This window comes from Talpa occidentalis, unplaced genomic scaffold (genome assembly GCF_014898055.3).
Source record: "Talpa occidentalis isolate TD23 unplaced genomic scaffold, MPIMG_talOcc4v2.1 talOcc4.3, whole genome shotgun sequence".
In the NCBI taxonomy this organism is placed as follows: domain Eukaryota; kingdom Metazoa; phylum Chordata; class Mammalia; order Eulipotyphla; family Talpidae; genus Talpa; species Talpa occidentalis.
The window spans coordinates 120,914,997-120,928,652 of record NW_023603184.1 but is presented as its reverse complement, the minus strand read 5'-3'; the positions used below and the strand labels follow the sequence as shown (position 1 = coordinate 120,928,652).

Sequence of the window (13,656 nt, the reverse complement as noted above, 5' to 3'; positions counted from 1 at the left end):
GAGGTCTGCTACACCATGTGGGTTAGTTCCCTGGCTGGGGATTGAACTTGTGCTTCAGTGGCTTGCTTCAGTGGATCGCTTCATAGTGCTGAGACTTAACCCCTTACGCCACCAGGGAGGCCTTGGTTTCATCATTTTTAATATAAAAGGAATTGAGGTTTTTTGGGGTTTTTTTTGCCAACTTAATTATGTGTATTTGTGAAATTTTAGAATTTTAAAAGTAGTAACTGATGTTATATAATCACAGTAAAAAGTGAAATTTCATTCCCTTGCAGGACATTTGAGTTAAATTTACATATCGTTACAGAACTTTTTCTTTGTATAAACATATATCACATCTCTACAAATAAAATATGTGTATTATAGATGTGAGTTTTGCCATTTTACCATAATGGGTTTATATTGGACATATTTTTTCATTTGCTTTTATTGATAGTGGATTAGGGTGAGAAAATGTGTATTTCTAGACTGCAATTTAGTGTTAAGAACCATCTTTTTGCAGATAGAAATTATGGATTAGAATTGCAAAATACAGATGTAATTTTTTTAATGTTGAATATTAGACTGTGTTTGACTGGGTTCGCCCAAATTTTCATCTATATGTGGTTGAAATTGGTAATCAAAATTCTTAATTTGTCCCTTGATTATCAAGAGTTCTGGTAGTTACAAACTGTGTACCTAATTCTATTACATAATCATGTAATCGGTTTGAATTGTTAATCATGTAATTGGTATGAAAATGTGGCCTCTTTTCTTTTTCAGATCCTTGTGGTCATTGAACCATTGCTGATTGATGAAGATTACTATGCTCGAGTGGAAGGCCGAGAGATTATTTCTAATTTGGCGAAGGTATTTACATTATATTTGTAGAGAAGAAAAATGTATCTGTTCAAGGGATTACTTGATTGGAAAACGGTTCAGGGTTAATGCTACCAGCTCATGATTTTGTTTTCACATCCTTTTAGGCTGCTGGTTTGGCTACTATGATCTCCACCATGAGACCGGACATAGATAACATGGATGAATATGTCCGTAACACAACGGCTAGAGCTTTTGCTGTCGTGGCGTCTGCCCTGGGCATTCCTTCATTATTGCCCTTCTTAAAAGCTGTGTGCAAAAGCAAGAAGTCCTGGCAAGCAAGACACACTGGCATTAAGATTGTACAGCAGATAGCTATTCTTATGGGCTGTGCTATTTTGCCACATCTCAGAAGTTTAGTTGAAATCATTGAGCATGGTAAGTTGTATTGTTACTTTGTCTATCTTTTTTAAGATAGGTGCCCTGAAATTCGGACTGCTGATTTGAAGTGTTAAAGTAGAGGGCTTTAAAAACATAAACACCATATAGTTTATGATGGAATGTATAACATTACTCCTAATAAGCTGTGGTTCATATTGACTAGCCTAATTTTATCTAAAGTGAACAGATTGTGTAATTCAAATGTTTAAATATATTGCCAGAATCTGGATGATATTGTGGAAATTAGTTTGCTTAGTTAAAACCTGTGCTTGGTTTTATAGGTCTTGTGGATGAGCAGCAGAAAGTTAGGACCATTAGTGCTTTGGCCATTGCTGCCTTAGCTGAAGCAGCAACTCCTTATGGGATTGAATCTTTTGATTCTGTGTTAAAGCCTCTATGGAAGGGTATCCGCCAACACAGAGGAAAGGTAGATACACTAATTAGATCTTATTTTTCTTTTTTGATCTCATTGAAGTTAAGTCAACTTAAATCTAATTTGCTAAGTATATGTATTTTTCATTTTAAAATAGGGTCTGGCCGCTTTCTTAAAGGCCATTGGGTATCTCATTCCTCTCATGGATGCAGAATATGCCAACTATTACACTAGAGAAGTGATGTTAATCCTTATTCGAGAATTCCAATCTCCTGATGAAGAAATGAAGAAAATTGTGTTGAAGGTAATTGTTTCAAATTAAACAGTCTAAATTGGGCTTGTTTTTTTGCGGTTCAAAGAGAATTTTAAAGTGTTATAGAAAATACATGTATATGTTAAACCATTACTGTAATTTTTTTAATTTTAACTTTTAGGTGGTAAAGCAGTGTTGTGGAACAGATGGTGTAGAAGCAAACTACATTAAAACAGAAATTCTTCCTCCTTTTTTTAAACACTTCTGGCAACATAGAATGGCTTTGGATAGACGAAATTACCGACAGGTAGGCTTTTATTGTAAAAAATATATATTTCTAAGATCCTTTGAAGTATATATTTAGTCAATTTGAATCCATGTTACGTTATTTTCTCACAGTTCATAGGTGTTTGATTTGTGAAAGAAAATGGGTTTCAGTTAGCCAGCTAACTTCCATTTTGATTTTGCATCCTAAGATAAATACCCAGCTTTGAATAGATGTCTTTTGTAGAGCAGAATAAATACTTTAGCCGAGTGAAACAGGATAATAATTTTACTTTAAATAACCTTGACTAAGACTCCCATGTAAATTGTTTGTCATCTTTTCTCTTAAAAGTTTTAAGATTTCAGTATATGTTCTTAGTATGCTTATTAGCTACAGTAATTGGTTTTCATGATGTCTTTTTATTTACTTGGAAGAGCAATAATTTCAAAAATTTTTTCCTCCTCTTTAGTTAGTTGATACCACTGTGGAGTTGGCAAATAAAGTAGGTGCAGCAGAAATTATATCCAGGATTGTGGATGATCTGAAAGATGAAGCTGAACAGTACAGAAAAATGGTGATGGAGACAATTGAGAAAATTATGGGCAACTTAGGAGCAGCGGATATTGATCATAAACTTGAAGAACAACTGATTGATGGTATTCTTTATGCTTTCCAAGAACAGACTACAGAGGTAATATACTAATTATGGCAAGTTGCCAGTGACTTTCATATTTGTAGAAAAGTAATTACTTCTCTAGTAAATATCAGTAAAAAGTAATGGAATTTAAAGTAGTCTTTGAATGTTCATGTTTTCGATTGATAACCAAGAAATACTCCTTCAAAATTGTAGATACGATTTTTTTTTTAAACTCAAACTGCAAAGGATTAAATATTAGTATATTTCATCTATTCTAAGTTCCCAGTGGATGTAATTTTTAAATTTAACTTGGCTTTTCTTTTTTAGGACTCAGTAATGTTAAATGGCTTTGGGACAGTGGTCAATGCTCTTGGCAAACGAGTCAAACCTTACTTGCCTCAGATCTGTGGTACAGTTTTGTGGCGTTTAAATAACAAATCAGCAAAAGTTAGGCAACAGGCAGCTGACTTGATCTCTAGAACTGCAGTTGTTATGAAGACTTGTCAAGAGGTAATCTTTTGTATCCGATTTTTATTTCTTTATCAGATAGAATCATGTGCACAGTAGCATTTTTAACATTATTTCTTTTATTATAGGAAAAATTGATGGGTCACTTGGGTGTTGTCTTGTACGAGTATTTGGGTGAGGAGTACCCTGAAGTATTGGGCAGCATTCTTGGAGCACTGAAGGCCATTGTAAATGTAATAGGTATGAAATTTGTTGGTCACAAAAAATTTTCTTTTAACTTGCTTTGGTTTTTGAAAGTAAAATATAGACTCATTTAGGAGTTGAGTAATGATTTCTGATTACTTTTTTTTCTTTTAAAACACTTTAGAATTGTAGTTAAGTCGGGGTGTCACAAAATCTTGTCTCCCAAAAACCCATTTATATTTTACTTTTAAAAAAGAGAGGTCAAGTTTAGAATCTTACAGGAGAGGTGGGAGAAGTCACAGCTCAAGAAACTGAAGTCACAGAGTAGAGGATCCTAATAAGAATAGTGTTGCTCTCATAATTATATTCTATAGCGGGGGGAACAACAACTCTGGAGTTTAGTTACTTTTAGGACAAAATATATATTCAGCCTTGAATTAATAAATGATTTTGGCAAGTTTTCTGCTTGCTGTTAAGTTCAAGGAACATAACCATAGAGAAAACCAATTCAATCAAGTTATCATGTTTATATCTAATTCTTTAAAACTGTCTGTTCCATTTTCTAATCTAAAGTAAAAACATAAAACAGATCATCTTATGTATGGAAGCCAAAGCCTTTATTCTTTAAGAACATTATGCTAAGGCCAGTGGTCTTATATTTAATCTTTATTGTAATTGGACATGACTGTTGCCAAAAGTAACTTCTGTAGGGTTTCAGAGGGGCCAAATTAACACAGCAGAAAGTCAGTAGCTGGTGATGATAGCCAGCCACTCTTACTTCTGTAAGGGATTTTAATGCATAAATATAACCCCAAATTCAGTACACTCCTCTCTCTTTGACCACTAGTGGGACTCTGGTTTGTAGGGAGTTATAAACCATGTTGTTTATCAGGGAAACATGGGAAGAGCATGGAGAGAGAATCAGAGCAAGCAACTCTAGTTAGAGCAAGAGCCCCTGCCAGCTGCCTCCTTTTTTCTCTCTTCATAGGTGTAAATACCATCCAAGTATGCCCTGCATTGCAGGGAGACTGGAGATCTGTTTGTTTTGCAGTTAAAGGGTAAGGGGGCCCTTTCTGGAAAATTTTGCTTTAATTTACATGTTTACCTCTGGCTTATATTGTGGTGTATGGCCGGAACATGAGCTTTCCCCATATTTAAATGTTAGTGTACAAATACATTTCAGAACCAAATAAGATTTTTTTGTTGTTGTTGAGTATCCATCATTCTTTAAATCACTTCACTAATTTCTTTCATTTCTATGCATAATCAGAAGTTGTTAATTAAAAAGTTATAAACAATTCTGAGTCTGGTCAGAAATCTGGGGTTTTCTCTTTCCATAGGCAGCTGTAAGTTTATATTTATTCCTAATGATGTGTATTACATCATTAAGTAAAAGGAAAAGTGAACAAAGGTTATTCTTCAGATGTGAATTGATAGCATGTTGACTTCTGTTACATAGGTATGCATAAGATGACCCCACCAATTAAAGATCTGCTGCCTAGACTTACCCCCATCTTAAAGAACAGGCATGAAAAAGTGCAAGAAAATTGTATTGATCTTGTTGGACGTATTGCTGACAGGTAGGCAAATTACTTAAATATTTTTTGTAAGCAGTATTGGCTAACATTTAACCCTTCTAATTTATTTTGTAAAATTTGCTTAATGTTGCCAAAGTAAGTATATCCAGTTTTAATATTTTTGGTAAAATTGCAATTTGCTGGCAATGCAATTCTAAGACTGAACTTGTCCTTTTTTGAAGAGTAGTGATATTTAATGCTTAAAATGAGTTGGAAATCATGCATTGAGAAATGAATTTGCCAATGTACCTTTAAAACTCACCAAAAAAATAACTTTTTTTTTAAATTAGGGGAGCTGAATATGTGTCTGCAAGAGAATGGATGAGGATTTGCTTTGAGCTTTTAGAGCTATTAAAGGCTCATAAAAAAGCTATTCGTAGAGCTACAGTCAACACATTTGGTTATATTGCAAAGGCTATTGGGTGAGTTATTTTCTATGTATCTTTATATATACAGACATAGATACGCATATGTACATACACTCAGACTTTGTAGTGAATCCATTATGCTGAAAATACTTTTATGTAGAAATCTCTTAAGGCATGGTATGAATAATGCAGTTGAGAAAACAACCTTCAATTTTTAAAATGTTTTCTTATACTTTAAATTGAATTAAAATAGTTGGGAGGTTTTTGGATTACATGCACCTCAAATATTTTCAGAGTGGAAATTATCATCTTCAGAATATTTTCAGTTTTCATCGATCTTTTTGGGGACATTGCTTTAAAATTTAAAGCCAATTCTTAATAAAACAATCAGCATCTCATTAATGCTTTGTGTTTAAAAAATACTTTTATATGATTAATCCACAGAAACTAATTTTCAGCAATATTACTAGGTAATTTGGTAGTTTGCTTCCATCCCATTAGAACCAAAGTAGAAACAGTTATAAAAAATGGCACACTACATGTCCAGGTGACTTAATAACAAGGAAAATGTTTTCTAGCAAGAAAAGAGTTTACCTACCCCCTGCCTCTTTTGGTAGTAGTAGTAATTATGTTAGCAGTGATATAGTCAAAAAATTTGCAATGAATAGCAGTTGTGTTTTTAGCTTTTATCTAAGTTTGTGGTAAAATAAATGCAGTAAAGTTATGTGGGAGTGAAAAAAGAAAATAGATTTTGATTGGTGGCACTGGAGACCATGGTTTGGATACCATATAAGGGATGGTTGGCTAGCCCTGGTGCCATGTTTGACCACTCAAAGAATTATTTATTTTTAAGATTTAATTTTTAATTTATACAAGAGCTGGGGTACAGTCCAGAGTCACGAGAGGGTGAGAGAATTCACCAGAGACGGAGTGGGGAGCAGAACAGACAGACCGAAAGCACTGCTGAGGGGAGCAGTGGGCATAGCAGGAGAGGTCTGCCGCGCCATATGGGTGTCTCCCTGGCTGGCCCAGAATTGAACCAGTGCTACAGAGGCTGCGGATAGCTTCACAACGCTGCGCTCAACCCACTGCGTCACCGGGGAGGCCCCTGACCACTCAAAGAATTACTAATGCTAAACATTTAAATTTCTTTCATATTTCAGGAAATTTACTTAAGACTAAAGAATTATTTTTGAATTTTTTCTTTAAAACTGAATTTAATTTAAATGAAATTCTTAATAGTGCCAATGTCAGTGACTTGAAAATACTACATTTTATTACAATTAGTTTCCCACTGAAGTTCATTTCCTTACTAGTATCTTTACTTGCTAGTAATAAAATTTCATTCGTGTCTTTCTTTTCCTTTTGAAAAAATTTGACTTGTAATCTAATAGTTTCCTCACATTGATTCTTTTTTCCAGCCCTCATGATGTATTGGCTACACTTCTAAACAATCTCAAAGTTCAGGAAAGGCAGAACAGAGTTTGTACCACTGTAGCAATAGCCATTGTTGCTGAAACATGTTCACCCTTCACAGTACTACCTGCCTTAATGAATGAATACAGAGTTCCTGAACTGAATGTTCAAAATGGAGTGTTAAAATCTCTTTCATTCTTGTTTGAATATATTGGTGAAATGGGGAAGGACTACATTTATGCTGTAACACCATTACTTGAAGATGCTTTAATGGATAGGTAAGTGATTTGAACTAAATACAACAAAAAAGTTATATTCTATTTAGAAAGATAATAATGCCATTGAAAATTGCTAATTAAATAAAAACTTTAGTTGGAAAATTTATTAATGAGGAATACTGCTTCACTATGTCTAATTAGCATTATTACAGTAAATAAGAAAAATAAGAAAGCTAGTAAATTCAAGTATTTTTTTCTTACACTTTTTTTTCAAAGGTTTATTTTTATGTATCTATACATAGAAGAACTGGGGTGTAGGCCAGAGTTGGGTGGTGGTGGGGTATGTGTGTATGTGTGAGAGAGAGAGAGAGAGAGAGAGAGAGAGAGAGAGAGAGGATTCATCAGAGACAAGAATGGGGAGCAGAACAGGCAGCTTGACTGAAATACACTGCTGACTGAATACACAGCTTGACTGAAATACACTCGCATTGGGCGAGACAGGAGAGGTCTGCTGCGCCATGTGGGTTATCTCCCTGGTCAGGGATCGAACTCATGCCAGTGACTGGCAATAGCTTGATGGTGTTGAGACTTAATCCCTTGCACCACCAAGGAGGCCCCCACATCTTTTATTTCTTACATTCTTTATTACCTTGTGGGGCAAAGAGTGTGAATTAATTTTTATACCCATCACAGACCCATTTTCTGATATTCCTATTCATTTGAGTAATTTGCAATTTAACCCCATAATTTGTCATAAACACAAATTCAGTTAACCTGAGAAATGATAATGTTCTTATTTCTATAAGTAGGAGAAAATTATTGGTTCTTTTCCCCAAATTGAGTTTTTGAATGACACTTAACAAGGGAATGGTTTGAATTTGGATTTATTTATTGTATGCAAACATTGAATTACTTCCAAAGACTTTATAGTTTAAAATGAGATTTTACTGTCATTCATATGTGAAATTGACGTATTCCCTCTTTAATAGCATGCTAAAAATGTACACTGCACAAGACTGTGTTGCTCACTTTCCTTTAATTAGAACATTTAGTTTATTTTAAAGCAAAAGTTCTCAAGAAAAATCATTAGTCATTCTATTTCAGTATTTAAGGTTAGTTAAGGTTCACTTGCATCTGTTCCTGCACTGAATTAGTAGTTTCCTTTCTAATGGGCAGTTGAATATTTCCTGTAAAATCTAAGGCTCCATCTTAATTAATAAGGTTTCCTCCCCTCCTCCCATCACAGGGACCTCGTACACAGACAGACGGCTAGTGCAGTGGTACAACACATGTCACTTGGGGTTTATGGATTTGGTTGTGAAGATTCTCTAAATCACTTGTTGAACTATGTATGGCCCAATGTGTTTGAAACATCTCCCCATGTAATTCAAGCAGTTATGGGAGCCCTGGAGGGCCTAAGAGTTGCTATTGGACCATGTAGAATGCTACAGTATTGTTTACAGGTAGGTTAAAGATTTTTAAAAGATTACTCAATAAAAGTAGTTATTTAGTTGAATAAAGTCACTGTTCCTTGTTAACAATATAGTAAATTTTGGGGAAACAGTTGTGAGGGGAGGGATATTATTGATAAATTTTGACCTAGCCCATTGTCAGGTTTTTTTTCTCTGTTAAAGTGAAATGTTTTGAATCTTTATGGTTTGTTGATTATGTTAAGATTATGTGTTTTTGAAAATTGAAATAATGAAACCTTTCAATTATTCTAGGGTCTATTTCATCCAGCCCGGAAAGTCAGAGATGTGTATTGGAAAATTTACAATTCCATCTACATTGGTTCACAGGATGCTCTCATAGCACATTACCCAAGAATCTACAATGATGATAAGAACACCTATATTCGTTATGAACTTGACTATATCTTATAATTTTGTTTATTTTGTGTTTAATGCACAGCTGTTTCACACTTTAAACTTGCTTCAATTTGGTGATGTAAACTTTTAAACATTGCAGATCAGCATAGAACTGGTCATAGAGGAAGAGCTAGAAATGCAGTAGCATGATTTTTAAATAACCCGTATTTGTTTTTGATGTTAAACAGTAAATTGCCAGTAGTGACCAAGAACACAGTGATTACACACACTTTACTGGAGGGATTTCATTTTTAATTCATCTTTATGAAGATTTAGAATTCATTCCTTGTGTTTAAAGGGAATGTTTAATTAAGAAATAAACATTTGTGTACAAAATGCTAACTTGTGTGTGTTTTTTGAACATGACTTGTAAAATGCGGAACTTTGATAAAAGTATTGGTTTGTGTAGAGTAAGTGGTTTAATTTCATTTTTTGTCACCTGATTTATAGACAATAGTTAGAATACAAGCTATATAAAGTGATGGCATCTTTGTCAAAATTCCATTGTTTTGTTGATAATGAAAACAAAGAGTAGATTTGGGGCTGTTCACCTCAAACTAGCACAATCGTTCCATCACCATAGAGAATGTAGCACCTTTGCTGAACTGTTTTGAATATTATTTTGCACTTAACATAGCGCCTTTCATCTCTTGATTTCTCAAAATGCTTTGTGAACATGTTTACAGGAGGTGATTAAAGTCATGTCCAACTCTTGACAAGTCTTTAGAAAGTGGGGAAGGTACCTACTTCAAATCTGCTTTCTGTTGAGAGTGAGGCTACCTATGTAAAGCTTACAGACTTAAGACAATCTTCAGACTCTTCCCCATGTCATAAGCCTACTCAACAATGTATTCTATAAATACTTGTTGAGCACCTACTGTGTATCGGCCCCAGCCAGTGTGCTAAGTGCAGGGGATACAAAGGTGCTTTTGACCTGCCCTTTTTACCCTTAAGAAATTCAAGTCATTGGGAAAGGGGGAGTACATTTGGCATAATGCTTTGGGCTACGATACTACATAGTGGCAGCAGCTGAAATAACCTGGTTTGCTTAGTTTTTGCATTTAGTAATTAAGATAAATTGATCTATAGTTGTCAAACAAATGAAATGCCATTTAATTCTAGAGGATTCATGCATTAAGGCAGTACTTAGGTTTTGGCAAATATTTTAAGCTTTTCCTAATTTTCTGGCCAAAGATTTCTTGAGTTGATTTCTTCTAACTACCCACAGCCATTTTGTTTTGTCTTCCAATATTAGTACTTCTGTGAATTCTGATGGGAAGTGAGATTCTGCAACAAATAAGCATGGACTGACTCTGCCACTATAAGGTAAACATAGGCTAACACTAAGATTTGTGTCTAGTTACTGTTAACATCTACAGAGCTCCTTGGAGGCTTTGATGAGAAATAGCTTGTAAAGTTGGCTGACCATTACCACATTGACAGTGAACATGAGCTGACTTGGATAACATGTCAATGTGTAGTAAAACACAATTCCCAAAATCATTCTAAAATGTTTGTAACAAAAAGCCCCCATGAAACTAAAACTTGCTGTTCTCATAGTTGATGTCAAATAACCTTGAGGAATTCTAATCATGAAAACAAAGACAACAATTAGATTTCAAAGCCCAAAATTTAAGTCTTGAGAAAATGTATACTTCAAGTATTTATACAACTTCAGTTTACTTGGACCCTTATTTATGGAAAATCTCTGCTTTGTAGTGGCAGTGTGCAGTAAGGAGACTACCACACCTTTAGTGACTTTTAACTGATGTAGAAAGTGACTTGAAGATAGAGAGGTGAGGGGGATACTAAAGGTTATGAGTTGGGACCAAATAGGGACTCACAGGTCTTTGGATTATTTTATATGCTTATTGTCGAATAAGGAAGCATTTTGTGATATACTTACATGAAAGACGCTATGTGAAGTTTTAACAATCTCTTTTTCTTTCGCACTTTCTTTTGGTGTCTCTTAAAGCCAAACTTAAGCAGGAAGAAATTGTTTTAAGGGAACCGTGGGTGGGTTTTTCTGTGGGCTTTTGTTGGTTTTTCTGTGGGCCCTCTAATGGAATTGATCTCTTTGGCTGTTCAATTTTTTTCATATTGTATTTTTTAAATTTGTTGTACGGTGCCCTGTGAGCATCAAGTACTACCAGATGAATAAAACTTATTATATCTAAAGTCTTAGACCAGTTTTTAATCTTAGTTGACTCTTGTTATCACACTACAGTCAATATTTTAACAATATTGAGCTATTTGGGGTGAAGTTAATGTAAAATGAGAGGACATTTTTCTTTATTAAATAAGAAACCAAAAACGAATTCAGTTGTTTAGTTCAGTTTGGTTTCTAGTACCTCATAAATGCCAATAAGCACTTATGTGTGCCTCAAAAGCAGAAATTGTGACTATCCCAGGGTTTTTCAGTTTTGACGTTATATAATTTGGGGCTATTTGAGTCTTCATGGGGAATTCTACTGGGCATTGTAGGATATTGAACAGTGTTGCTGACCTCTACCCACTGGATGCCAGTAGTACCAAAAATGCCTCTAGACTGTCTCACATCCCTTGTGAGGGCAAAATCCTCCTGGGCTGGGAACTATCAAAACCTTTGTTTAAAATAAGCAGGACTCAGTTCTGTGAGTTAAAACACAGTGTATAAAGAATTTGAAGAAGCAGTTTTCTAGGAAGTAGTTAGAAATACTATTTCACAAATTTAGTCACCCGTTGGGTAAAACTCAATTTGGGGGAAGGTAAGCTGAAAATGCTAAAAATGTCCCCTTTCTGGTCCTTAACAGCATTTCCCAACACCATGGAGTGAGGTGTACAGTGCAGGAACAGACTTCTACATGCAAGTGGGGTATGTAGAAAAGGCCCGCAGAGCAAGGGACTCTCCCTTTTAAGAAATGTGGATAGGAAACTGGTCATTTGATTTGACTAGATAGTTCAGGCAGGAGAGTAAAAACTTCATGCTAGAAAAATGGCCTTAAAATCTACTTAATTGTTTCGTGTATTGTAAAAAGAGAAAAAGACATGCATATAATGTTTGACAAATAGACTTTTTATGGCCTAGTTAATAGATATTTGGAATGAAATTTTTTGAAGATTGATTTATTTGTGCATGCAAGAACAGGATTCACCAGAGACAGGGTGGAGAGCAGAACATGCAGATGTACCAAAATACACTGCTGAGGGGAGCAGTGGGTGAGACAGGAGAGGTCTGCTGTGCCATGTGGGTTAGATCTGAGGCTGGGATCAAACTATTGCAGTGGCTGGCAACAGCTTGATAGGGCTGAGACTTTAACCCCCTGCGCCAGGAATCCCTGGAATGAAGTATTTAACAAATTAGTGAGCTGACAGCTTCTGAAGGGGATTTAATCTGCAGTGTTATCCTGGATTATTTTTGTGCTAGGATGAAAATGTAACATTTTTAACCCATGTTAGTCTAGAGAAATTTGAGACTGGATAAAGTAGAGAAGGCAGATAAGCAAAAGAAACCAGGTAACTGAATGAGTTTCTGATGAGTGAAAAAAAGGAGGATGTCAAAGCACAGATCGGTTTTTCTTCAGAGAAATATCTTTCTGTAGTTCAAAAGGAATAATAATTGTGGGATACAGGCATGAAAAGTTTCCCCATGGCAAGCCATTATCAAAATACAAAAACTTATTTTAGAAACAAGTTTGGATTGTAAGGAAAATCAGACTTGAACAAAAATTTAAAACCAAAATTTAAAACCTTGTGAAGTTACCTATCTATAGTGTGTAATACGTGTAATACAAAATAGGCTCTGCACAGTTTTGACTATAAAAGCAGAATATAATTTACATATTTGGAAAGATCACTTAGTACCAATGTGAGCACCAAGGATGAACTGTTCAAGTGCCAGTGCTACTCTGTGGTTTGGAAATCAGCAAATCAATATCATTTGAAGATTTTTAGAAGATTTTTAGAAGATTATAAACTTAGGCTCTACCTGAAACCTGAAAGAAGATCTACATTTAATAAAGATCCTCAGGTGATTTATATATACATTAAAGTTGAAAAACAGTAGCCTAGGGCACCACTCTATTTCTAATTAATGTTAAAGTAATAAAAAAGGATGAAACTAGGTGTGAAAGAAGTGGACTTAACAAACACGCAAAGGTAGAACATTTCCAAGATGGTAGTTGCTGAAAACGGTGAAATAAAAGGGGCAGGAATAGCAACAAATTTCTGTTTTCGTATAAAACTCAATTGCTTTCTTCCAAGACTGTGTGATAGACTGTGTTACCCCAGATTCATATGTTGAAACTAATCTCCATGGTATTAGGAAGTGGGGCCTTTGGGAGGTAATTAGGTCTTGAGACTGGAGCCATCTTGCATGTGATTCTGAGAGCTGATGATTTCTACTGTCTGCCTTGTAAGGATATAACAAGGACATGGCCATCTGGTAAGTAGGATGCAGGCCCTCACTACTGGCTGGATCTTACTTAATCTTAGACTTCCCAGCCTCCAGACCGGTGAGGAACTCATTTAAGCCATGACAGGCATTCTGTTGCAGCACCCCAAACTGAGACAGGCTGACTAGGCCAATATAGTTAATACCGCATGTGTGTATCCACATTGCTTTTGCTACTTACTAGTTGACATTGGTTGTTGGAAAACCTTACACTGAAGAGGTAGAGGCTCATTCTCTTAAGGCCAATATGAGCTGGGACTATAATCGGACACCCTGATGAAAATCCTCTCTCTGCCCCAACGGAAGAGTAGGACAGGGAGGGAGTCAGCATTGTTCAAGCTTACCAACTAACTCGAGTT

At 35.3% G+C, this 13,656-nt stretch overlaps 1 protein-coding gene across 1 annotated transcript; it reads left to right on the top strand.

Moving 5' to 3' along the window:
• Window positions 1-723: 723 nt before the first annotated feature.
• LOC119255177 (splicing factor 3B subunit 1-like) lies at window positions 724-11,054 on the top strand (the record flags this gene model as incomplete). Its single annotated transcript, XM_037522130.2, has 13 exons — window positions 724-849; window positions 966-1,236; window positions 1,521-1,666; window positions 1,770-1,916; window positions 2,047-2,172; window positions 2,600-2,821; window positions 3,095-3,277; window positions 3,364-3,475; window positions 4,878-4,998; window positions 5,286-5,417; window positions 6,785-7,057; window positions 8,244-8,460; window positions 8,722-11,054. Coding segments are annotated over 13 exons (2,235 nt in total), but the record flags the coding sequence as incomplete, so codon positions are not given.
• Between the last annotated feature and the right edge of the window lie 2,602 nt (window positions 11,055-13,656).